At 38.0% G+C, this 27,424-nt stretch overlaps 1 protein-coding gene and 1 pseudogene across 11 annotated transcripts in view; both read left to right on the top strand.

Annotated features, from left to right (window-relative positions):
• Nucleotides 1-27,424, top strand: part of ITSN2 (intersectin 2) — a 137,823-nt gene that overhangs the window by 68,250 nt on the left and 42,149 nt on the right. For all 11 annotated transcript variants that reach the window (XM_073897048.1, XM_073897043.1, XM_073897047.1 and 8 more), the window contains 10 exons: nucleotides 5,484-5,620; nucleotides 8,678-8,814; nucleotides 9,855-9,952; nucleotides 14,029-14,204; nucleotides 14,513-14,657; nucleotides 17,901-18,106; nucleotides 20,246-20,310; nucleotides 22,144-22,310; nucleotides 26,415-26,460; nucleotides 26,543-26,664. In XM_073897048.1, coding sequence (XP_073753149.1) covers nucleotides 5,484-5,620; nucleotides 8,678-8,814; nucleotides 9,855-9,952; nucleotides 14,029-14,204; nucleotides 14,513-14,657; nucleotides 17,901-18,106; nucleotides 20,246-20,310; nucleotides 22,144-22,310; nucleotides 26,415-26,460; nucleotides 26,543-26,664 — 1,299 coding nt within the window. The remainder of the gene's footprint in view (nucleotides 1-5,483; nucleotides 5,621-8,677; nucleotides 8,815-9,854; nucleotides 9,953-14,028; nucleotides 14,205-14,512; nucleotides 14,658-17,900; nucleotides 18,107-20,245; nucleotides 20,311-22,143; nucleotides 22,311-26,414; nucleotides 26,461-26,542; nucleotides 26,665-27,424) is intronic.
• On the top strand, nucleotides 2,918-3,031 carry LOC112821349 (U4 spliceosomal RNA; annotated as a pseudogene).

The following is a 27,424-nucleotide window of genomic DNA, read 5'->3' as shown; positions in this document are numbered from 1 at the left end:
CATCTAAGTGTAAGGAAATAAATTAGACACACCCAAATTGTAATTTGGTCTATAAAACAGCTGACTGACCCACACTCTAAAAATGTGAATCTCATAAAAGATGGAGGAAATCTTCCAGATGTAAGGAAACCAAAGAGCCACAACTAAAGGACATTAAGAGTCATGATAGCAAACTGCAGTGTGTGACCCTTGATTGGATCATGGATCAGAAAAAAAGCTGTTATTGAGGACAGTATTTATACCAGAGGGGACATTTTTTAATATGAACTCTGTATTAAGTAATACTTTGTGACTGTGTTAAATGTCTATAGTTTGGCACTGGCGTTGGCGTGGTAGTTATGTAGAATAGTGATGAACTATCTGGGGTGAAAGCATCAGTGTCTGCGACTTAGATTTTCTGCAGGTTTGAAAGTGTTCAAAATAAAAAGAGAAAAAAATTTAGAGTTGCAAATGTCAAATGTTTGTGAAAAATGAAATACTAGATTAAGTATGTTTTTAAGTTATAAAAGTGCTAAGTAGATTAACCAGTAAATATCAACACTGGGAAATGGAGAGTGGTAGGGGGTAGTGTAAATTAACAGACTCCTCCTCAGCCATATCAGGGGTCAATAGCTGTTTGCTGATTCATAAATGAAGATATATTAATATTAGCTAGGGTTTATTAAGAGCTTTCTCTGGGACTGACACTGTTCTAAGTGTCTTCTTTATTGAATACTTACATTAACCCTGTGATGTAAGTCAGTATTACTCTTCTCCACATTTCACATAGGAGTAAATTAAGACACAGAAGTTGCCCAAGGTCATACAGCTAGTAAGTGTAAGAGCAGAAATTCAACCTAGATGGTTAGCATTTGACCTTAAATGGTTATACTGGGGGGAAAAAAGATGAAAATGTATAAGCTAAACATTCAGCTTAAGCTAGAAAAAGACTAGCGTAACAAAGCAAAAAAAAGTAGAAGGAAATTAATGAAACAAAAGACATTTAATACAGAGAATCAAGAAAGCCAGTATTTGACTCTTTTTTTTCTTTTAAAGATTTTTATTTGTTTATTGAGAGAGAGTGAGAATGGTAGAGAGCATGAGAGGGAAGAAGGTTAGAGGGAGAAGCAGACTCCCTGCTGAGCAGGGAGCCTGATGCGGGACTCGATCCTGGGACTCCAGGATCATGACCTGAGCCGAAGGCAGTCGCTCAACCAGCTGAGCCACCCTGGCACCCTGACTCTTTTAAAGATTAATAAAATTAAACCTTTGGCAAGACCAGTTGTAAAAGGAAAGAAGGTAGGAATAAAGAAAATTAGAAATGAAAAGGAAATATAATTAAATATGCTGCAGACATTAAAAGAAGAGGCTGTTGGAGCACCTGGGTGGCTCATTTGGTTAAGCAGCCAACTCTTGGTTTCAGCTCAGGTCATGATCTCAGGGTTTTGGGTTCAAGCCCTGAAGCAAGCTCTGCACTCAGTGGAGAATCTATTTGGGATTCTCTCTCTCCCTCTCCCCCTCAGTCTGCTGGCGCACACGTTCACTTTCTCTCTCTCTCAGATAAATAAATCTTTAAAAAAAAAAAGGATATTATGACAGATTTTTGCACATAAATATAAAAACATAGATGAACAAATTACCACTTGCCAAAACTGACTCAAAATATAAAATATCTGGCTAGCTCTATTGTCATAAAATATTTTAAATCTATAGTTTAAAATCTTCCCTAAAAGAGATGCCCAGAGTTTTTACTGGAGGGATGAGTAAATCTAGTCTTACACAGCTGTTTCTATCGCTTTTCAGCCTTTTGGCTAAGATCAAGTATAGTCTTACACAGTTGTTTCAAAATACAGAAAAAGTGGGAATATTCCCAACTTATACAAAGCTATCACAAACATATCAAAACATGTAAGAACAGCATGAGAAAGGATAATTATGGGCCAGTTTAACACAGAGGTGAAAGTTCTAAAAAATATTAAAAAGACAAAAGCGGAATTTATAAAAAAGGATAATCCATAATGACCAAAAAAATTGATTTATCTTAGTCATGCAAAGATGATTTGACATACAAAAACATGTAATTTGCCTTATAAACAGATTAAAGGGAAAAAATGGTATGTTTTTCTCATTAGATGCAGAAAACGTGTTAGAATTTAAAATCCATTCATGATTAAAACATGAAAAACTTACTAGCAAATTAGGAATAGAACTTCCTTAACCTGAGAAAGAAGATCTGTCATTCTCTTAAGACTGCAACAGTTCTATCCACAAGTGCTGGTTAATTTACTTGTCCTCAGCTAACTCATCTATTGAACCAGGGCCTCCGGGAAGCACTGACTTAATCCAGAGGAATTAGTCTAGTGTTAGGAATTGCTAAGATTATTGCAGTTAGGCAGAGGAGGTTTCTGGCAAGCCTTATAGTGCTCTTCAAATCTTATTAATATGTATAGACTTGTTTATGCATTCTCATTCATATAAGAAATACTAATTAAATATCCGCCCTCTGGGATCGGGATACCTTGATGAAAGTCAGTCCTGTTGTCAAGAAACTCACTCCAGTGGAGGAGGCCACCATATAGTCAGGAGACACTGACTATGATAGAGAAAGGCCCAGGATGCCTTGGAGAGCATGGGAAGCTCATGAACTCAGACACTGGAGGAAAGGGACTGGTAAAGGAAGACTTAGAGCAGTATCTTACAGGACAAGTTGAGGGCTAATCTTGCAGCCATAGGAAGATCAGACATTAATTTGGCTCCTCTTTACTCTCCTTTTAAACTTACAGTTCTTTTCCTTTATGACCTCAGCCAATAATAACAGCTAAAATTATTATGAACTTGCTCTGTGCCCTCCACAATTATAATAAGCACTTTATGGGTATTAACCCATTTAATCCTCACGACAATATTGGGAGGCATGTACTATAATTAACTACATTTTAGCTTTGCGCAGTGGCAGTATCGTAGCCAATGAGGTTTATCCGAGGCGCGATTATTGCTAATTGAAAACTTTTCCCAATACCCCGCCATGACGACTTGAAATATAATTAACTACATTTTACAGATGAGAAACGGCAAAGTAACTTTCCTGATGTTACTCAGCCTACCACTGACAGAGCCTGATTCAGACCTATGTTCTCAGAGTCCTTATCACTAATCCAGACTGCTTCTCCATAGATTGTAACACCATATCCTCTGCTTTTCAGTAGAATTTAGAGAAAGGTGCAACCGAGGGAACTATTGAAAGCTAAGATTTGTGGAAACTTTGCCCTGAATGCAGTATTTGTATTTTTGGCTTAAGCCGCAAGTCTTGATCTCAGACATTTTGGACATAGTCTTCAGACTTATACCACATTGTACTCAGATCATATCTATCACTTCAGTCAAGTTAAAAGGGTTCACCCATAAAATATTCTATTTCTGGAAAGAAACTGAGTTTGGGCTTTTGGGGGTTTTTTTTGTTTTGGAGGATTTTTTGGTTTAGAGTTTTGTTATTGTGTGTGGGTAGATACCTCAAAACATTTTTTATCAAAACATTCTACCAAATACAGTTGACCCTTGAATCACATGGGTTAGGGGCACCAATGCCCAATATAGTTGAAAATCTGTGTACAGCTTTTGACTTCCCCAAAATTTACTAATAGGCTACTATTGACCAGACACCTAATCTATAACATAAACAGTGATTAACACAAATTTTCTGTGTTATATGTATATTATACTGTATTCTTAAAATTAAGCTAAAGAAAAGAAAATTAAAATCATAAGGAAAACCCATTTACAATACTATGCTGTATTTATTTTTTAAAAATCTGTGTATAGGGGGACACAAACAGTTCAAACCCGATTATTTGAGGGTCAGCTGTACTGTTGAAAGTTCCACCTTTGCCATGAAACCTCTTGATTACTTTAGGTTTTTGTGGGGGTTTTTTGGTTTGGGGTTTTTTTCTCTTCCTTACTCCAGCCTTTTTAAACTCTCTTGTTCAGGATTCTGTAGATATCATGTAAAAGAAACTCAGTTCCAAATAGTTAAGCTAATAAGAGTAGTTACTGCAAGAGTACCAGGACTGCTTACTGAGTCCGTGGAAGTGCTACTGGGCAGGGGCAGTTCCTAGACATAGGAATGCAGGTGGAGAGGCGGTTCCTCCAGGCCTCCCTCTCTGCCTGCAGTCTTTGCCTCCCTGTTTTCTGTACTGATTTCATTTCCACCCCAGTGGCCTCACTTGGTAGTGGGACAGCTCCAGGTTTACCTTATCCCAGTTTAATGAGTTTAGAGAAGGAAAGACTTCTTTCTCCCCTTTTCAGTCTCTCTGAATCCCAGGAAAGGATTCTGCCACAGCTTGGATCCATGTGCATGTCCTTTGGACCAGTCCTTCTGGCCAGGGAGGGTGCTGTGATTGATTAGTTAGGCCTAACCTAAACAACTGCAGCTGAGTGGACTCTGAGGGACAGATTCTTCACAATCGCACAGATCACAACCGCACAGAATAGGGTTGGGGCAGGTGCTGTGGGAAGGGTGCTGTTAGGAGAAGATGGAAGGAAAATGCTGAACAGATAACCACAGGTTTCTGCTGAGGTGCTTATCTCTAACCCATATTTTGGCACTTTTCTCTACTTTGAGACTTTGAGCTCTTTGAGGGCAAAAACTGCAAACTTGAGAGCCAGAGAGCCCTGGATTTAATCCCCTGCATATCTCTGGCAATGCCTCACACTAGATGCTCAATAAGCAAGTATTTATTTCAATTCCTGTTTGCGATACTTTTCATTATTTTGGCTTACTCTAGTCATGATTTTAGACATTTTCTTTTCCATTTTTAGTTTTAACTAAATTATTTAATATTGCTTCTGTGTTTAGTTCAGGATCTCACTGGATAAGTTATGGGTACTTGGTTAAACTACATATGTAAAAAATATGACTGAACAAACCTCTTCAAATAATAAGCAAATTGTTTCCCCATATTTTTTTAAAGATTTATTCATTTATTTTAGAGAGTGGGCCAGTGTGAGAGGGGGGAGGAGCAGAGGGAGAGGGAGAGAGAGAATCTCAAGCAGACTCCAAGCTGAGTGTGGAGCCCAATGCAGGGCTCAAAAAATTGTACAACCCTGAGATCATGACCTGAGCCAAAACCAGGAGTTGGTTGTTCAACTGACTGAGCCACCCAGGCACCCCTGTTTCCCCATATTTTTAATGGATTGGGGTTTTTTATTGAAAATAAAGTATCAAATCAAAGATTGGGCTTATGAAATTGGCTTATCTTTATTCCTTAGAAATGAATTAATACAAAAGTACATGATTTTAACATATATTTGTCCTCAGTGGTTACAGGACTTAAAATACTTGTATTCAAGACTTTTTAATCATTCAGATTTTTTTTAAACTTTTACTCTTTTTACTTTAGTTTAACTTGCTTTCAGATTTTTGTCTCTTAATGAAAATGCCACATTAGTACATAAGACAAAAATATTTAAATCAACGGCATATTGACTTATTTTCATTTTCTCCTTAGGAACTGAGAGAAAGCTATAATACACAGCAGTTAGCGCTTGAACAACTTCATAAGATCAAACGTGACAAGTTGAAGGAAATTGAAAGAAAAAGGTCAGAGCTAATACAGAAAAAGAAACTAGAAGATGAGGCTATAAGGTAATATAGCTGATAAATTTATTATACCACATTACTATTAGAATTCTAATTTTGTTGGCCATATCTTTATTTTGACTTTGAAAATTTAAGGAAAATAAAAGGATCATCCTTGGACGCTAATTAAAGTCTCAATTTTAGAAAATCAGTTTTTCTTTTAGGGACTGAGATTATAGTAATCAATTTTATGTTCCATTGGTGAAAAATAGGGCTTTGGAGTCAGACAGGGATTAGACTTGTTGATCTACCACTTATTGTTTGGATGACCTTGGTTGAGTCACTTTACCTTTTGAACCCCGGTTTCTCCATCTGAAAAACAGAAATATTGATGCAGGCCTTATAGGTAGCTGAGAATTAAATTAAAAAAAAAAAAGCTAACGAGCCAAACACAAATGTCTTACACTCATCATTTCTATCTCTCCATTGTAAATCTATTAGTTTGCTGAAAGATCACAAAACCCAAATACTTAATTTTACAGAGTGATAAGATGGAGTATATAATGCCATGTTGCTGCAATTCTCTTTGTACCACTGAGCTTATCAATTGCCTCCATTTATAGCAAAGAGAAGTAAGACAGTTGCAGAATCTAAAGCATAGAACCATTTATTTAGAGACTCAGCATGATTTTTTTCTGTTGTACGGTCCTGTTTCTAATATGTTCCTCAATACCCCCCCCCGCAAGTTCTCTAGTGTCAGAAATCAGTGTAATTAACAAATATTGAGGAGCCAGCATTCCTTTGCCTTGGAGATAAGTAGACGAGTAATGCCCATGAAAGAGCTAATAGTTACTAGGGAGACAAGAAAAACACATTACCATATAGCAGGCCTCTATTTTTAAAGGCTTCAGAATAACCACTCCCAGCACACTTTTAATGAGTGGCCACTGTTGGCTGTGATGCAAAGAGACTCTGGTTTTACTCCTTGTTCCTTGATTCCTCGTCATTCCAGTAGGAGATGCAGACAGCTAAACAGATCTCTGTAGTACTCTTTACTCCAAGCCCTTACTTCGCGGCCCCTAACAAGAGGCACTAGAATAATATAAAAGCAGAGACGGTGAAGTTCAAATTAAGAAGGCTTTTTATTTGCCACTTAACTGCCACTGAACGTTGCACAAGGGAACTGTGCAGTCACTGCATAGCTAGCTAATCACTGTGTCGGAATTTTCTGCCGACACGTTGCAAGTACCTTTTTTTTAAAGATTTTATTTATTTATTTGAGAGAATGAGAGAGAGAGAGAGAGCATGAGAGGGGGGAGGGTCAGAGGGAGAAGCAGACTCCCTGCTGAGCAGGGAGCCCGATGCGGGACTCAATCCCGGGACTCCAGGACCATGACCTGAGCCGAAGGCAGTCTCTTAACCAACTGAGCCACCCAGGCGCCCCACGTTGCAAGTATCTTGATATCTCTTCATCACCGCTCACAATTTTTTTTAGGCCAGCAAGCCATATTAATAATACACATTTTCATTTGATTCATCCTCTTCACACATTATCCTGCTGTAGAGGAGGGAAGAAATCAGAGCAGAAACACATGTCCGATCAGTCCAGAGCTGAACCTTAGAAATATAACTTGATATCTTGGCCATTTGCCTTGGAAGATGCCCTCCTTGTCCTGTGCTGTTGGTTACAGTCAGGTTTCACAGTGTAGATGTGGCCTCTTTGCCCTTTGTCCAGCTTTGGAGGGATCTTCTGGCTCTGGACCAGTTTCTCATGCACTAACTCATACATAAGAAAGTTTACTAAAATTTAATTTTATATTAACTCTCTAGCCTTTCTTTATCCCAGTAAACATGTGGTAAATACTTGGTGGTGTTTATAACTTCTGGGAATTCAAACAGAAGGTAGATTAGGCCATCTTAGGTGTGGAAGAATATCATAGAAGGCAACCGAGGAACTAACTGGGAAAAGGAATGGCGGTTGAGATTAAGAAAGGACCGCAGAGAAGCATGGCCCTCAAAGGAGAGCCAGATGTCAGTCACAGAAGTGCTGGAGGAAGCACTCTTTGGAGTGAGAGAGGGTATGGGAGGACTTGTAAAGGGTCAAGAGGAAGCTAGTCATGGGGTAATGAACCAGGAGTATGAAGTGTAAAACAGTCCAGGAATGAGGAAGAAAGGTGGCTAAGTGGGTCTGTGGTTTTGGGGATTATATAGAATTTCCAAATTCCTCCAAGAATCCTAGGAATTGAGACATGGAATTAAGCCATGGTATCCTTCTTGGTGGGGCATAAATACCCCCAACTCCCAGGATGAATCCAGCCACAAGCTCTGCTGTCCCTGATAGTGTGAGCAGAGGCTTGGAGAAGGTGCTAAATTTAGTGGTGACAGCTCTGCCTCTGAGTAAGACCATAAAAAATATATGCAAGAAAGAAAACTATGGTGAACATTAGCTTCAATACTATAATAGCTAAGTCTGATCTTAGAGACTTAGCTATCACAGCTAAGACCAGAGACCATCTTGCCTAGCTAGAAACCAAGCTGCAGCTATATCATATGTCATAGAAACACATAGGGAAGCATGGACCTATAGGGGAAACATGTCCTATTCTCTGACAATGGAAAAGACTTTCAAGGGACAATGTAGAAAGTAGGTAATCTACCCAGAAACATTTCCTGTTTCCACAGTAATGACCAAATCCTGAAAACAGGGGTTAGCTAGGATAGTGGAAACAAGACCTGGAATACAGTCCTTGTGAAAAATCTGGAGGCCAAGGAAGAACGTTTAGATATACCTCTTGGGCTTGTTTTCTGAATAGTTCCCCTTGGGATTGGGAGGTCAGCTGACAGGAGGGAATTTAAGGGTATGGGAAATTGTCAGTCCTACCCCCAGCTCATCTCTTCGCCTCTCCTGGTTAATTGGGTTCCCCCTTCATCCATGATCCCCACTGTTTCTTCACACCTCTGCTAATATGTCTTTGCTATAGAATAAATATATAAGATTATATATAAATACATAAGAAATATGTACTATTTCTATAGTTTGTGAGGAACAAGATCTGATATTTTTATTTTGCATAACAAAAATTGTAGGACATTATGCAAACTCTTTTTTTTTTTTTTGTAAAGGAAAGCAAAGCAAGAAAAAGAAAACTTATGGAGAGAAAGTCTTAGAAAGGAGGAAGAGGAGAAACAAAAACGACTCCAGGAAGAAAAAACACAAGAGAAAGTTCAAGAAGAAGAGCAGAAAGTGGAGGAGAAGCAATGTAAGGATAAGGATAAAAATAATAGATTTGATTTTTCTGAGACAGAACAATGAAAGCAATAAGAAAAAAAGATTATGATGAGAGGGGGGAAAATTTCTTAAACATATGTTAACCTTTGAGTCAGAAAAAAACTTTTTTCTAAATTAAACTTGGAGGAGTGCATAGGCTTTTTTAAAACAGACTGAGGGTAGAAGTCTTAAAACAGCATGTAGAAAAGAAGATCGTAATCACTGAGTAGCTATGAACAGACCCTGACATGGTTTTCATAATTGAAGTAAACAGTTGTAGTTTATTCAGCCAGTGTTAACTAAACTGTTTATTTTAATGAATAACAGTAAAATTTTGTCTTTGCATATTAAAATTTTCTCAAATGATATACTTTGTTTATGCTACATCTCAGATTCCATTCCTAAGATACTTTACATATTACTGTATCTCTTGTGGATATACAAATATTTGAATCCTTACTAATGATACATGTGTTGAAATTTCTGTAAGCTAAAGCATTTATTCTGGAAATAAAGTTAAATATTTTTAATCTTATTAAGGCTAGTATATCTGTGAGCTCTTCTGTTTTTCTTTTAGAACCATACTGGTAAATCTACAGCTCTTTCTTCACTGAACCCTGTTCACTGCTAATCTCATCTGTGACCTCTCTCTCTGTCTCTTCTTCCCTGTTACGTCCTGAGCGCCACAGAACAAACCTCGCTGCTTGGCCTCCTTGCACTTTGCACGGCTTAGCCTGCCACCACTCCTCTGCCTTCCCTGACGTCCCCGTGCGTGGCACACCCTGCAAGTCATGGCTTTGTTTCATTGCCTCCTACTTTACTGAAGATGAACGTCCTCATTTGCTTTTGTATTGATTCTGTGACAATACAAGATATTTAAATCTTAACAAGCCTGTGTCAAATGGATTTTCATTTTACTGTTTGATGTTCAGTTTTTTTCCTTTTGATTTTACAAGCTCTTTATATTATAGAGTCATCACGAAAATGTGTGTACATGAAAGTAGCAAATAATGACAGTTCTCTTCTCTTTAGGTGAGCCAGCTAGTGCTTTGGTAAATTATAAAGCATTGTATCGCTTTGAAGCCAGGAGCCATGATGAGATGAGTTTTAATTCTGGGGATATAATACAGGTAGGAAACAGTCTTTTTTGTTCATGAATAAGCTTAATACAATGTAATATGTTACTTTCTATAATAAAATGACTATAATTTTATATAGTGATTTCCCATTTAAAAAGCGTATCTTGAACTTTATATGATTTGGCCCTAAAGACATACTGCAGAGTTGCATATTATTACTGCCATATTCTAGGTAAGGAAGCTTAGACTTACACAAAATGTAACAGTCAGCAGGACAGTGCCAGAGTGGGTTGCAAGTACATGTTTTTGATTTCCAAATCCAGTGTTCTTTACACTGTGCCATTGCTTCACATCATAAAAGGTGATGCTGATTTTGTTATGTTAATAAATTACCAATGAAATTTGGAGAAGCTGATTATTTTCTGGCAACCATTAAAAGAGTTGAAGGAGGTAGATTCTATAGCTCTAACTAGATGCAGTCCCCTGTTCCTGGGGGAAAAAAGGCCTTTATTATATAGTCACAAGCCACATAAAATGGATGAATAAGACAAGATGCAGGGAATAGCATTTGATACAGCCATTGTGATATAATGGAAAGAATATAGGCTTTAGAAACATACTAACTTGGGTTTTAGTCTCTGCTTCAGTTTTCTTCTTAGTAAATTAAGATAATACTACCTAGAATACCTAGCCAGTGCCTGCTTTCATTTTTCCCTGCATGGTCACCATTGTGGTATATTTTATCAGTTACATAGCAAATATTTAGTGATACTTGGCATAGTGTTTACCAGAAACATCTGTTCAAACACTCAAGATGGTCCCCAGCTGAACATTCCTTCTGTTACCTTTGCCACCACAGACAGTGCCACAGTCTGGTGGCCCTCCTGATCCTCTTCCACCTGTTGGTGATGATGAGGTTGTGTCCAAGAATGAAGAGATGCAACCTATCTCTGGGCACACTTGGTCGAGAGCCTACTTACATTTTTGGTTACATCTTTTATTATTCTGTCAACAACTATTTATTGAGGGCTATGCTAGGCTAGGGATATAGTAAACAAGACACAGTCTCTGCACTTAATGAGCTGATAGTCTGATGACAAAGACAGACATTCTAATGCAGTAGAGGAAGGAAAGTGGTGGAAAGCTACCAGCGTTAGAGCAGACCTCCCCTCATGGTCATCAAGCCAGTCTGGTGGCAGTGACAACAGGAACATTAACTTAGCTAGAGTTTCTCGACTGTTTGTGTTCTCCGCCGAATCACTGATGTAAAGAATATGTCATGTGTTACTTTTGGACAACTTGGTTGATGACATTGTCATCCACTAAGAGAGGAAGATCAGAAGGAGGGAATTTGAGTAAGAGTTACAATGAGTTTAATTTTGGGTGAGTTTCAAATTTCTAGGCAGCAGGTGGATACACCTCCGGCTATCCAGGGATATAGGGAGATCTCAGGCAGAGATCAGAGGAGGCCAATTTTAGTGTCATCATTATGTTGTGATGGTAATTGACAGGAGTGTAGAGGATGATTGGTGATGCAATCCCCAAGAGACATGAATACTGGAGGGATTATTAGAGGAAGGGGAGCCTTAAAAGAACGAGAGGTAGGAAAAAGCCAGGAGAGTAGTTTAGTGTTGGGGAATTTTGAGAAGAGTAGTCTGGATCTCCATGTGAAATAAGATGGGACGAAAAAAAATAACCATTAGATTAACAGTATCACAGCTATTGTTAACCTGGAGGAAAACAATATTCGTTGAGTGGAATGGTGGGGGAAGAAGCCACATTTCAGTGACCTGAACAAATTGGAAGGGAGGAAGAGTAGACAGTGAATATATAAAATTCTTCGAAGGAGCTTGGCTTTTGAAAGGGAGAAGGGAGAAAAAATGATAGTGAGGAGTATGGGTTGAGGGAAGTTGTTCTATGTTTTATGTTTTTAGTTTTTGGTTTTTTTTTTTTCACTTGGCTGAAGCTTGAGCAAGTTTAATGATAGAGAAGATCTGCAGAGAGGGAAAGGGTTAATGATACTGGATTTAGTAAAGTGCACAAGTGTAAGTGTACAACTCAGATGATTTGTATACATGTATGTATCTGTTAAACTACCACTCAGATCAACATACAGAACACAGAACACTCAGGAAGGCACCTCATGCCTCCCTGCAGACCTCTCTATTCTGATCAGTGGATGCAGATGAGGAAGATTCTCGATAAAGCTGGAGGGCTTGGGATCTAGAGCACAGGAGAGAGTAGTGGAAGGACTAGATAACCTCCTCCTTTGTGATTAGAGGCCTGAAAGAAAAGGATGGATGGGATTATTAAATACATTTTGCTGAGTTAGAAGGTGAGCTCAGATCTGAGGGCTTCCCTGTTCTTGGTAGGAGGCAAGGTCTAATCAACTTAATGGATGAGAGTAGCAGAAGAGATTTGATTGAAAGTGAAAAAGATTAGAAATTCCACTGAGCCCTGGCAACATTTTCCATGACAACCTGTTTTTCAAGCATTCATATGTGTTAGTGCTATTTTTGAAGTAATAGTTTCCATTAACCTGTGAGAACTTACGTAAAATTTTCTAGTTTAAGTCACTATGTAAATTGACAAGTAAAAATTAATTAGGGCTACAAATAACAGATATGAAATCGGTTAAAATTGACCCCTAGCAAAGCAAACTTGGTCTAATTCTAAAGATTAAATGAATAGGCCTTTTCTTCTTGGAAAGGTAGAAATATTAGGAAAAAGTATTAAAGAAGGCTTTTAAAAGTTTATAGAAAAAGGAGGAAGTTAGTGTTTGAATGCTAGTATTCATACCTGTCAGTGATCCTTGCTTTGAGACCAATACTTAAATCAGGTAAATTGCTGAGCATGCTGCTTTCAGTTGCATAATTCCTTGGGGTCTGTAGTGTTCTTGTCTTCGTTTTTAGCTCTGGATTGGCTATTTTAAAGTAGTCTTAAACTAGATCCACAGGGTGATATTTTGGCAGTGGTTCCTATGTTCTGTTTCAGAACACCATCTTAGAGTTACTACAGAGCTATGCTAGCTCTGATAGAACTAATGAGTGAGTTTAGCAAGGTTACAGGATACAAGATCAATATACGAAGACAAATGTTCATAGTTTTATTTGTAATAGCTAAAAACTGGAAACAACTCAAATGTCCATTACTAGGTAAGCATATAAACAAATTGTGGTACATCTATACGCAATAAAAGGGAGAAAAAAATGAAACTATAAATCATCTATGTGTGTTACCAGTTGGAAAATAGTATTCAGAACTCTTAGTTCAAGAAGACTCTGTGAGAGGCGCCTGGGTGGCTCAGTCATTAAGCGTCTGCCTTCAGCTCAGGTCGTGATCCCAGGGTCCTGGGATTGAGCCTCACATCAGGCTCCCTGCTCCGCGGGGAAGCCTGCCTCTCCCTCTCCCACTCCCCCTGCTTGTGTTCCTTCTCTCGCTATGTCTCTCTCTGTCAAATAAATAAATAAAATCTTTAAAAAAAAAAAAAAAAAGACTGTGATAGGAACAGAAAAAATAAGCAAAAAAAAATTAATGATTATAGGATAATAAGTTTGCAAGAAAGTAAGTGTAATTATCAGAATAGTGCATTATGCAGATGTGAAAACTTATTTGCATAGTCATAATAATGTAACCATTGAATATAATTTAACCAAAAATTTTGAGATAGCAGTATAGAATAAAAAGATACAGTAAAAGAAAGTTAAATGTTGATTTTCCATAACCAAAAGCCAATAGATGTCTAAAATTGAAACATTCAAGAAATAGTAGTATAAATATGTTATTTAGAAATAGAGAAGGTAATACAGAAGAAACAGCTAAAAATGGCAAGTTACTATGAGGAGTGGAAATAAGGGCATAGTGAGTGATGGAGTCTTCCAGCGTAAGCCATGTAGAATGCTGTTTGTTTTGTAAACTATTTTCATATTTAGCTTGGATGAAATTAAAAATTAAATTTTAAAAAGGCACTTTGTCAGTAATTAGAGATAGTGAGTGACCTATTAATTTGTAAAAAATGGTGTCAACTTAATTCTGATAATGAGGCTACTATACAATAGTCTGTATCTCCTTCCTTTGTAAATGTGTAGTATTCTAACCATTGTTAACCCTTCTTTTTGTTTCCATAGGTTGATGAAAAAACCATAGGAGAACCTGGTTGGCTTTATGGTAGTTTTCAAGGAAATTTTGGCTGGTTTCCATGCAACTACGTAGAAAAAATGCCATCAGGTGAAAAATCTGTGTCTCCTAAGAAGGCCTTACTTCCCCCTACAGTATCTGTATCTGCTACCTCAACTTCTTCTGAGTAAGTTTTTAACTAACAGTGGAGTTTATGCATTTTTTGGTGAATATATAAATACCTAATAGGTATTCGTGTCAGCCTGCTACTTAATCATATTATAATCTATGCTGGGCTCTCCAAGAGTACCTTTTGTTCCAAATTTCATAGTAGAATTTAATAAATAAAAATGTAGGTCAATACTTTGTTCATGAATTTTTTTCCACAAATTTTGTTTAAACACAAAGTAAATTATATACAAGCTGATAAATTTGTAGTACTTCATTAGATTTTAAGTGATTAACCATACTTATATCAAAGTGTTGTATTTACAGATCACTTTCTTCAAATCAACCAGCATCAGTGACTGATTATCAAAATGTATCTTTTACAAACCTAACTGTTAATACATCATGGCAGAAAAAATCAGCTTTTACTCGTACTGTGTCCCCTGGATCTATATCGCCGATTCATGGACAGGTGTGTATCTTTAGTTTTGTGTGCTTTATCCTTTTTTTTTTTTTTTAAGATTTATTTATTTATTTTAGAGAGGGAGAGAGAGAGCACACGCACAAGCAGGGGAAGGAGCAGAGGGAGAGAAACTCAAGTAGACTCAAGTAAATAAAATCTTAAAAAAAAATAGAATTGAAGATTTTTGTACAAAGGCATCATTTACTCTTTTAACCAGAATTTGTAACATTTGGTTTCTGTTCTTATTGTTCACGTGTGATGTAATGTAAAGAAATTATTATTACTTAGAAGTTTCTCAACAATTCATTTTCATAGCATCCAGTTGCTACCAGTTAAGATTTCTTTCTTTCTTTTTTTTTTTTCAAGATTTTATTTATTTAGTTGGCAGAGGGAGACACAGCGAGAGAGGGAACACAAGCAGGGGGAGTGAGAGAGGAAGAAGCAGACTTCCTGCTGAACAGGGAGCCCGATGCGGGGCTCGATCCCAGGACCCCGGGATCATGACCTGAGCTGAAGGCAGACGCCCAACAACTGAGCCACCCAGGCACCCCAACCAGTTAAGATTTCTAAGCTCAAAATGTCATCTTGACAAATCTGGTTATATTATTCTTAATTCATAGGTATTGTAAGAAGATATTTGGGCTTGGGAGTTTTTGGTTTTTTGTTCTTAAAAAAGTTATTTGTGTGGGAACTACGTTATATATATTTAGCCCCTGATTTAGATGTAACCATTACAGGCATTTTTACATTAACATTATTGAAAAGAAATCACAGACTTGATCAGAATAGAGTCTGGAGATTTCACCTTCACTCAAAAAATGTTTATACGTGACCATAGGTTCCAGGCATTTCATTATGTGCTAGAAATTTAATGGGGAAAAAAAAATCCCTGCCATTAAGAAGTCATAATTTAATGAGACAGACACAGAAATAAATAACTGTAGGGGCACCTGGTTGGCTCAGATGGTTAAGCATCTGCCTTCGGCTCAGGTCATGATCTCCAAGTCCCCTGCTCAGCGGGGAGCCTGCTTCTCCCCCTCCCTTTGCACCCCCCCTCATACTCGCTTGTGCTCTCTCTCTCTCAAATGAATAAATAAATCTTTAAAATCTTTAAAAAATAAATCTTTTAAAAAAAAGAAATAATTGTAAAATATGAGAAGTATTGTCATAAAGATATTCTACAAAGACTTGAGGTATATACAGCTGAGAGAGATCTCATTCAGTCTGTGGGAATTTGAGCAGGGTTCACAAAGGGCCAGGTATTTGAGCAGGACCTTTGAAGATAAGATTTTAGCAAACAGAGAAGGAAAGTTATTCCTGTGAAAAAATAATTTGGGGAAGATAGGCATGTTAACACAAGGAGTTTGCAGGACGAGAATTGTTTATAGTGTGGCTAGAGTACAGGATTCGTGGAGAAAGGGTGAAGAATTGAAGTTAGGGGTGGAGGTTTATTTGTGAAGTGTTTAATACAGGGCCCAGCAACCTGACAGTGGGCAGCCCATGAAAGTTTCTAAGAGGTGTATATTTTAGAGACTTAACTCCAGCAGTAGTACAGGGGCCAGATTGGTGGAAGCAAGCAAAGGAGTCAAGTAAGGAAGGATGCTACAGTAGCTAAGTAACAAGAGAGGATGATGTGAACCAGTGCCACAGTAAAGAAAATGTGTAGAAGAGGAAATGGATTTCCCTTCTATACATTTTCAGGATCTTTAGCTCGAGTAACAGGAAAGATGGTGATGGCATTGTCTTGGGTGGGTGTTGCAAGAGGAGTGGGTTCCGTGGGTTCTAAAAATGATACATCCCACACGTGCAACCTAGGTATCTGTGATAGAGACAACCTGGTGGGAAGGCCCAGTAAACAGTCTGACTTACAAGTCGAGCTCAGGAGATAAAGTTACAACTAAGATATATATTTGAGGGACACCTGGGTGACTCAGTCGGTTAAGATCTGCCTTCAGCTCGGGTCATGATCCCAGAGTCCCGGGATCGATAGTCCCGCCTCGGGCTCCTTGCTCGGTGGGGAGCCTGCTTCTCCCTCTGCCTGCCACTCCCCCTGCTTGTGCACGTGCTCTCTCTCTGACAAATGAAGAAATAAAATCTTAAAAAAAAAGAGAGTTTTGAGGGACACCTGGGTGGCTCAGTCAGTTAAGTGTCTGCCTTCAGCTCAGGTCATGATCCCAGGGTCCTGGGATTGAGTCTCTTATAGGCTCCTTGCTCAGCAGGGAGCCTGCTTCTCCCTCTGCCTGCTGCTCCCCCTGCTTGTGCCCTCTTTCTCTGACAAATAAATAAGTAAAATCTTTAAAAAAAAAAAAAAAAGATTTGAAAAGGTATAGACATAAATAAGATAATTTAGGGAAATCATGTGAAACAGGAAAGGAAAGGGCCTGGACCAAAAAGGGGATCCATCAATCACCAGAGAGTGAGCTTTCAGAACAGCAGGAGTGTTAAGTGATGTCAGCACTGTTCAGACATCAGGGAACATATCAGGGTTTGGAAGAAGGTTTTTGGGCTTTGACGTTATCGATGACCTTGTCACGAAGAGGTTCAGTAGTGTGGTGGGTGCAGAACCTAAATTAAAATGGTTTGAGTTCCTGTCTTTAAGGAATTGAGAAGTAGAAGTTAAGTAGAGAGGTGGAGAGAGTGACTATTTTAGAGAGGCACTTCAAGATGTTATAAGATATTTGTAGAAAATGGAGGGCATAGTAGAGACTTAGAGTACAGGTAAAGAGATTAGCCTTATCAACAGAACACTTCTTCCTCAGAGAGGAGGCAAAGAAATGAGTAAGAATACAAGGAGGAAGTTCAGGGACGGAGAGCAGAAAAGTGAAGGGAGGCAGAGCACAACCGTATCTGCAGGGCTAGTGGTGTGACCTGTGACCTGCCGGGACCACAGGGAGGGCATGTCGGGGCCTGGAGGACAGGAAGGGGCTGCAGTAATTCTTTGCATTTGTTCTGTGACGTCTACTTGATGGGTATGTGAGTACATTTCTTGAGTGCCCCGTGTTCCTCTTCCAATCCAGTGATATTTCATGCCAAGATGTTTCCTTGAACGGTAGGTGTTCAGTTTTTAACAGAAGGCTACTCAAATGTTCTCTGTCATATATCATTTTAAATCGGTTAGTAGATAAAGGTTATCTTAAGTCACGACCACACCAAACTGGTCTCTGTTTAAACAGTAAGTAAATTATATATTAGGAAACAGAAATCCTGGTTACCTTTTTTTTTTTTCCCAATCTTGTGGTTTTGTATTCACAGGGACAGGTTGTAGAAAACCTAAAGGCACAGGCCCTTTGTTCTTGGACTGCAAAGAAAGACAACCACTTGAACTTCTCAAAACATGATATTATTACTGTCTTGGAGCAACAAGAAAATTGGTGGTTTGGGGAGGTACATGGAGGAAGAGGATGGTTTCCAAAATCTTATGTCAAAATCATCCCTGGGAGTGAAGTCAAGCGGGAAGAGTAAGCATTTTGTGCTTCCATGAGATGTGGATGTTGGTGTTTTCACTAATGAGTCCGCCATAGAACCACTGGCTGTTCCATCAAAACATTTATGCTTGAGTTTTGACCATCAGAAGAGTAATTCCTAGAATGAAAAAAGCGCACTTCAGATATTTGTACCAGTTTTAGAATATCTTTTATTCTAGTTATTTCAGATTCCTAAAGTTCTCAAAGTGCTTAAAATTTGAGATCGGTTGTTTTCATTGTGCTATCAGGTCAGTTAGAGAAGTTACTTTTCATTTCCTTTGGAGCACTTTTCCTGTGTTGTTTACTGTGCACTGTCAGTTTTTAAATAAATGTTTACTGAGGACCTCCCCTTTGCCAAAGTGTAGGACTTGCCATTTCTGGGCCTCCAGAACTCCTTGAAGATCACACCTCTCTTACTGCTCATAACAGACTGGAATGTAGTTACGTATTTTCTTACCCATATCCCTTATTAGATCGTAAGCTCCAGGAGGACAGGGTCCATGTCTTTGTTTTTGAGTTTTTCCCCTGCCTCTTATCATCTCAGTGCATGGTAGCTTCTCATTCGTGTTAGCTCAGTGAATAAGGAGTCAGTGAAGCAACAGTGAGTTGAATCCATTTTCAAATGAACAGCAAGTAAAAACTAGACAAGGTCTCTGGCCTTTATTTCCCAGTCTGAAGAGGAGTGAGATCATCAAACATCTTTAAGGTGTTTAAGAAATAAGGGGCGCCTGGGTGGCTCAGTCGTTGGGTGTCTGCCTTCAGCTCAGGTCATGATCCCAGAGTTCTGGGATCGAGTGCCGCATTGGGCTCCTGCTCGGTGGGAAGCCTGCTTCTCCCTCTCCCACTCCCCCTGCTTGTGTTCCTGCTCTTGCTATCTCTCTCTCTGTCAAATAAATAAAATCTTAAAAAAAAAAAAAAGATGTTTAAGAAATAAGTACTCTAATGTAGTGATGGGCAGCTGTCTCTTGTGTTTTATATGGAAGTTGATCTAAATAGAAAAGTGATCTGATTGAAAAGAGACAGGTCTTTGGAAATCAAGAGGCTTGAGTTCTGATTCTGCTATTTTTTGTCAGCCTCTGTGGAATAACCTACTTTGCAGTTTTCTAATTAATGAGATAAAAAGAGTAAATTAATCTTTAAAAACCCTTTCAGTGCTGAGATTCTGTGTATGAATATTTAGTTCAAATGCAGAAATTTACTTTTCAGACTGACACGGAATTTTAGACTTAGAATTGTGTAAGTGGTAACAGAGCTGACACGTGCATGTTGGCACTGAGCTGGGCCCTTTATAGGAATTATCTTATTTAAACACCGTAACATTTTATGGAGTAGAAAACTTAAGTGCAAAGACAGTAAGTTTAAATGCTTTTTCCCCCTAACTTTTCATTCAATTACTGATCTTTTCTAACAGATAAGGCGTGTAACTTGAAAGCCTACAGTAATGGAGAGATCATGCCCTAAACAAGGCAGTCTGTTCAGCTGTGGCCATGAGCTGTAGTAAGCTTCCACTGTTTCCCTGAGAACTGCCTTACTGTATAATTTCCTCAAGGGTCCTGGGGAGCACTGGTGCATCCTACAGATGTCTAGTTCTTAAATATGACAGTCTTCCAGATTTTTTAAGACAGTTTCCTGGGTTAAATTGGAAATTAAAGCTTTACCGGTTCCGAAATATAAAAACAAAGTTCTATTATTTTTATATATTTAAATGTAGTGTGCTCTAAACAAATATTAAAATTTATATATTGGTATGTTGTCCTTGTTTCTCCCTATACCAAGCCAGGCCCCCTATGTACTTTACTAAATAACTATCCATTTACCAAAGCACTTGTGTCTTTTTAAAATTCCTTTAGAAAGGCAAAGTATCTCACACTTGAAAAAACTATTTATAAATCATGTTGAAATTACTTTATTAAAAAATTTAGAAGTCTGTAACCAGGCCCTTCTTAGTCCCCTAATGATTTTGTGTATGAGAATATTTCTAGCCTGTGTACTGAGACAATATTTAAATTAATTTTGGAAAGCCCTTAAAGAAAGTACTGTAAATACTTGCTGTATCACCTTTCTTCATTTTTGCTTGTTGATGTCTTTGTTTCATTGTTTTTTTTTTTATATGTTTGTGTATTTATTTGGCAGACCAGAAGCTTTGTATGCAGCTATAAACAAGAAACCTACCTCCGCAGCCTATACAGTTGGAGAAGGTGAGTTTTTGACAGGTTGTAAATTAAATGGGAGTCCGATTAGCTATTGACTAATTATCTGACTTCCGACAGTTGTTATTTCCCCTGTTTCTGTATCTTTAATATTAAAGTGGGTTTAGGAGAACCTGCCCTTTATCTATTTCATATGAATATTGAGAATACAGAAAAAAATATGGCACTTTTAGAAAATCAGTACTATAAAAATTCAGCATAGACTCATTAAATAAGATCATAAATTTAAAATGTTGCAATCAGGAAGCATGAAGGTTTTTGTTTTCCTGTTATTAGATATCTAGATTACAGATGTTTAGGAGGTAAGGCAATTTTAGTCCATTTAGTTATTTACAAATTGCATTTTAATTACAGTGTATCATATAAATCATTAAGTAGGATTTGAAATCAAGGTACACTTTATCATAATTATTACAAAGAAAATTTTTTCTATAGCCCTTTTTGTTGACTCATAACTTATTTTTTATTTTAATGTACTAAAAAATGAAAGATTGTCTACCCTAAGTTTCAAACATTTTTATCTAACACTTACATAGCTTTATAAATGAATTGTATATGTCCATTGTAAAATTAGTTGAATAGTAGGAATACATTTTATGTTTATATTATTCCTCGAGAAAATCAATTTAATGGTAAAGTAAACCATTTATTCAGTATCTATTATGTTAAAGACTCTATGCTAAAGCCTGAAAAATATAAGGATGAATAAAACACAGTTTCCCAAGTCCTCACAGTAGACTGGGGAGTATAGGCATACCATTGTAAGAAATTCTATAATGAGTACATAGAACTTAATTTTGAGTAGGACCTATGAATCCCCAAACATGGCAGTGTTGGATCATCTTAAGCAAGGAATAGAGTTTCGCATAGCGACAAAGGAAGAGAAAACTCCTGTCGACAGAGGGAAAGTCAAGAGCCAGGGCATGGCTGTGAGAGGTTAGAGATCTCAGATCACCAGCAAGGCTGGAACTGTAGGTTCACTGTAGAATGAGCGCTGTGAAGTGAGTCTGGGAGGGGTGCAAGGAGTGTTTGCGGAGGACCTTCCTTATTGCAGCATACCTGAACCTTGCAGGCATTTTTGGTTTTGTTAAATCACCTAAATTGAGTAATATTGGGAACATGAACAGTAAATACGTTGTAGATGGTGTTCCTAGTCTTTTCTAGTTTATGGTGTACAGATGAAATCCCATGTTGACAAATAAAAATAACTAGAAAAGAAAGACTTTTACAACCAGGTCATTGACTGTTTTCTCTAAGCAGTAATGACAGGGACGGAAACCAAAGCCAATATATTTTCCAAAAAAAGTCATTATGTATTGAGCATCTGCTCTGTGCCAAGCACTGCACTAGGAGCTGGGTCACTGTGGTAGAACTTGGCCACTAGTACTGATGTCAGCTGAATATTGGGCATTTCTGTAACTATATATATAAAAGAACTAGAGAAAAAAGAACTTAGCATATTAAAATATATTTTGTGTAAGGAAGTTGAAAAAATGTTTTCAGATCTTGACTCTATAGAGATACTTACACCTGTTTGTGATTTTGGATTCTCTGTGATAAGACGGTGGTGGTGAGGATGATACAATGGGAAAAAGAAGAAACCCTATGATAAAGCTTTATGTTATATCAAATAATCTTTTTCTAGAAATTATTAAATAATTGCCTCATTCTTTTTTCTACTTTAAGATCTTTTTACATTAGATTTCCTTAAGTTACAAGGTCTTTTACGGTTAATTTACACAGGGTTTGGAGATTAACATCATTTTTTCTTTCTATAATCTTACAACCAAAATTAGTTTCTTTTTGCTTTGTTTCCTACAGAGTATATTGCACTTTATTCATATTCAAGTGTGGAACCTGGCGATCTGACTTTCACTGAAGGTGAAGAAATATTGGTGACCCAGAAAGATGGAGAGTGGTGGACAGGAAGCATTGGAGATAGAACTGGAATTTTTCCGTCAAATTATGTCAAACCAAAAGATCAAGAGGTAGAGTTATTTTGGTATAGAAACAAAATTATTCCATTCTTGCATATCAAGATTCATACTTAAAGATTTTATTTCTTTATTTGACAGAGAGAGAGAGAGAGAGAGCACAGGTAGGCAGAGCGGCAGGCAGAGGCAGAGGGAGAAGCAGGCTCCCCGCGGAGCAGGGAGCCCGATGTGGGATTCAATCCCAGGACTCTGGGATCATGGCCTGAGCCGAAGGCAGCCGCTTAACCGAATGAGCCATCGAGGCGCCCCTTATCAATGATTTCGATGCTAACTTTCTGCAAATATCTTTTAAATTGAAGATATAGAAGTCCACAGTAATAAAATTAGTGTGATATTGATAAAGTTCTAGATAAAGAGATCAGCATTCTAGTAGTCACAGTATGGAGAATCCAGAATTAGATCCCAGTATATATAAGTTTATAGATGACAAATGTGGTAGATCAAGTTCAGTGGGATTAAAGATGGATTTTTTTTTTTTTAAGTAAGCTCTATGCCCAATGGGGGGCTTGAACTCAAGACCCTGAGTGGACCATACACCAAAATTTAATGAAAGATTACACGCTTAAAGTGTAAAAACTAATGTAATAAAATAATGCAAGAGAATCTAGACTATTACATGTATATTAATTTTTTTTAAGATTTTATTTCTTTATTTGACAGAGAGCACAGGTAGGCAGAGCGGCAGAGGGAGAAGCAGGCTCCCAGGGAGCAGGGTGCCCGGCACGGGCTCGACCCCAGGACCTGAGCCGAAGGCGGATGCTCAACCCACTGAGCCACCCCAGGCGCCCCGTCAAGATTCATACTTAAAACAGACTCATGTATATACAGTTTTGTTCAGGCTTTGGTTATAAGGAAACCACTGAAGGTGGCACCAATAAAACAGAGTTTCTTATAGGGATCCTATTAAATAAGAGGGACAAGATTTCATAAAATTTCTAAGACTAGGAGCCGTAGGTGGGTCTGGGCCTCATGGGAACTGAAGCCGGGAATGTTCCAGATCCAAGGGATCACCCTGAAGGAGTCTATAAAACTTTACGGCTCTGACATTAAGGTGACTCACCCTGCACTCTGAGTTCCTGCTTCTTTTCATCCTACCACTAGGGTACAGTGCAGCGGTTCTCAGACTTTTTGGTGTCAGGAACTCTTTACATTCTTAAAAATTATTGGGGATTCTAGGGGCATCTGGGTGGCTCAGTCAGTTGAGCAACGAGCTCTTGATTTTATCTCATGATCTCAGCAGGGTCTTGAGATCGAGCCCTGCATCATCAGGCTCTGAGCTCAGCGGGGAGTCTGCTTGAGATTCTTTCCCCCCTGACACACTCTCTCTCTCTCTCTCTTTCTCAAATAAATAAATCTTTAAAAAAAATTATTGGGAACTCTAAAGAGTTTTTAAAAATATATGGATTGGGACGCCTGGGTGGCTCAGTTCGTTAAGCGTCTGCCTTCGGCTGAGGTCACGATCCCGGGTTCCTGGGATCGAGCCCCGCATTGGGCTCCCTGCTCCGTGGGAAGCCTGCTTCTCCCTCTGCCTCTGCCTGCCGCTCCCGCTGCTTGTGCTCTCTCTTCTCTCTCTCTCTCTCTCAAATAAATAAAATCTTTAAAGAATACATATATGGGTTAAAACATATATATACGTTACATACATTTTCCTTAGTAGAAACGAAAACTGTGGGATTTAAAAAATATTTTCTCATTTTAAAGTAACAAAAGTAGGGATGCCTGGATGGCTCAGTTGGTGAAGGCATCTGCCTTCAGCTCAGGTCATGATCCCAGGGTCCAGGGATCAAGTACCACATCAGGCTCCTTGCTCAGTGGGGAACCTGCTGCTTCCTCTGCCTGCCGCTCCCCCTGCTTGTGGTCACTCTCTCTGATGAATGAATAAAATCTTTTAAAAAGAAAGTAACAAAAGTAGACCCATTACATGGTAATATAAATGACTTGCTTCTTATGAGAAACAACAATATATTTTCAAACAAAAAAGTTTGGTAAAAAGAGTAGCATTGTTTTGTATTTTTGCAAATCTCTTTAATGTCTGGCTTAACTTGAAGACAGCTAGATTCTTCTCTGTTTTGGTATTCAGTCTGTTGTGATACATTCTTTTGGTTGACATGTGAAGAAAATTCAACTTCACACAGATATGGGAGAAAACAGAAGTATTTTAATAACATTTTGAGGTGGCTGTGGTTATTCTTTGATATTACGATACCAAAACTTAGTGTTAAATTGTTAAAGGTTAGCTACACATGGAATCTAAAGCCATGTCGGTGAACATTTCTTACTGCTATATTAAAATTCACCACTCTATTTTGACATTGAATGGACTTTTTACCCATGCATTGGTCATTTGGAAAATATGGAATCGCTGAGTTATGCAAATATCCCTCGTATTGACACATTTCATTATACAATATCAAAAAGTTTTATTTGTTGGGGTGCCTGGGTGGCTCAGATGGTTAAACGTCTGTCTTCAGCTCAGGTCATGATCCCAGGGTCCTGGGATCGAGCCCCGTGTCAGAGCCTGCTTCTCCCTCTACTGTTCCCCCTGCTTGTGCTCTCTCGCTCTCTCTCTGTCAAATAAATAAAAAATCTTAAAAAAAAAAAAAGTTTTATTTGTTAATACCACCACAGATCTCATAGGAAAATCTTCAGATACTTTGAAACTGTCAAGCTTATGGTGGTAGATACAAGTTTTCCAAAACTTCAGTTTTCTCTTGAAATCGAATTTGATCATTGGCAACAAGTCCTGTCATCTGATTCCTTGATGTGACAGGCATACTTTATCTTTGAGAAAATGTCTGCCAAATCCCGAGTCTGAAGAGTTTGTCTTTCAGTTGTTCTTTCAAGTAAAAATGCTCCATGAAGAACCCAGTTTAGCTCACAGTTTAATCACACAAGTGCTTCTCCTTGAGATAGCCATCTTGCTATTTCGGTATGCAGCAGAAACGCTGTAGGCTTGCTTCCATTTAATCACACAGAATTTTTTAAAAGATCATATTTCATTAAGATTTCATAACATTTTTACTGCTTGATCAAGGACATTCTTAAGTGAAACTGGTTTTGTTTGTTCTGTAAGTATGTGGTTGTGGAGAATACTGTGACCGCTAGTATAATTTGGCACCACTGTCATGATTCATGCTCAGGCATCAGCAATTTTACCCATCAGTGTATCTGTCAACACAGTGAAAGAGGCAAATAATGTCTTAATACTGTTAATGAAGAAGGTCTTTATCTTCTGGACCCCTGAAAGGGGCTCAAGGATTGTCCCCAGGGATCCACAGACCACACAGTGAGAACCATCTAGGTTGACTTCTGGCTCCAACACTTAGAGGCCTTGGACAAGTTACTTCACCTTTCTGTACCTCAGTTTTCTTCTCTGTAACATGGGGATAATCATAATACTTAATAGTATTACTGTGAGAATTAAGTGACTATGTAAAAATCATATGATGTAACACACATCTGTTACACAAATAGTAGTTACTAAGTACTATTTGTGTAAGTACTCAAAAAACGTTAGCCCTTGACTAGCATCAGTTCAGCTTCATTAGAGCTGTGTTCACTCACAGAAAATAATGTTCTGTTCCTTCCTTTTCCTTGTTCAAATTCCTGAAATGAAGAAAGGTGGTTGGCCCAACTATCCTGTAAAGTCAAACTGAGGTTATAGTTGCTACCCAGGGCATGGGTTTTTTTGTTCTTAGGTTCAGGGGGAATATGCAAAAAAATTAAAAACATCATCCCCTAGGCAGCAGGAGTAAAACTCATATGTGCCTTAAGATATGTTGTATGTGGTGGGCATTGATGCTAACCTGATAAATGAGAGGTATCTGGTCACGTTTGATAGGAAAGATGCATTAAATAAGCTTTTCTTGTTGAAAAGCCGACATCAGCCATTTGTATATAATGTCTGTTAGTGTAGACCAGATCTCCCCATAATTATGTGTTGGATTCTTCACTTACTTGGTTAATATAAGGCTAATTGTTATTTTGATCTTCATTCAAAGAATCCTGGGAATTAGAAATCTCTAATTCCTAATAACCTTTGTACTCTTATATCTGGATTATTAGAAAATAATAAAACAGCATGTCTTTTCCTTGCAGAGTTTTGGGAGTGCTAGCAAATCTGGAACATCAAACAAGAAACCTGGTATGTATAATAATGAAGTTGAAAAATTACTACAGTGTTTAATAGTCTTGAATTCATAGTTTCTTGTCTGTCTTCTTTTCAGAGATTGCTCAAGTAACTTCAGCATATGTGGCTTCTGGTTCTGAACAACTAAGTCTTGCACCAGGACAGTTAATATTAATCCTAAAGAAAAATTCAAGCGGGTGGTGGCAAGGGGAATTACAGGTAATAACTTTGAAATAACAATTATCATTTTCATTGTAAAAGTAATGCATGCTCATTAAAAAATAAAATTAACAAAAATTTTAGATCACCTCTAATCATACCGCTTAGAGGTAATCAATAGTAACATTTTAGTGTATTATGTTTCCCTCTAGTCTTTTCCCTGTTTGTTTTTAGCATAGTTGAACTGATATTATAAATAACAATATGAAGAACAATTTTCTCTACAGGCGTAATTGTTTTCCAGTAATACCTGCTTTAATAAACCACAGGTCACCTTCTTAAAGGAAAGCATAGCATCACCTTTGCCTGGGATAGCCCCAGGCTTGCAGTATAGCCTCTGTCCAGGAAAAGAAACATGATCCAGACTGTGTCCTGAGGAAATGCTACTCGTTGGACTTTCTCCACCATAGTCTTATGTTTTCGAAACAGCAGTGCGAGGAAAGGAAATGAAGGCATAAATGAACCTAGTTTTTTCCTAAAATGTCAACAGAAACAGTTACAGCTTATGTTTAATAACAGAAAGAGAGTTCTTTTCTCCTAAAAGTTCCTTACTAGAAAAACTAAAAAGCATTTTAAGATTAAAAGATGATGAGAGGTAAATAGCTACATTTTTATGTCAGATTGATATATGGTTATAATATGAAGGATAAACACAGCTTCATTCTTGCAAATCAGCCTTATACAATTCCTAAAGAGCAGTGGAGGTTCAAAATAAAGTATCTTGAATAGCCCCCTGAAATCCCACCTTCCTGATTTGCTT

This window comes from Callorhinus ursinus, unplaced genomic scaffold, assembly GCF_003265705.2.
Source record: "Callorhinus ursinus isolate GAN/ISIS: 27379988/994484 unplaced genomic scaffold, GSC_fseal_2.0 scaffold10, whole genome shotgun sequence".
Classification (NCBI taxonomy): domain Eukaryota; kingdom Metazoa; phylum Chordata; class Mammalia; order Carnivora; family Otariidae; genus Callorhinus; species Callorhinus ursinus.
This window is presented reverse-complemented; position numbering and strand designations above follow the sequence as displayed.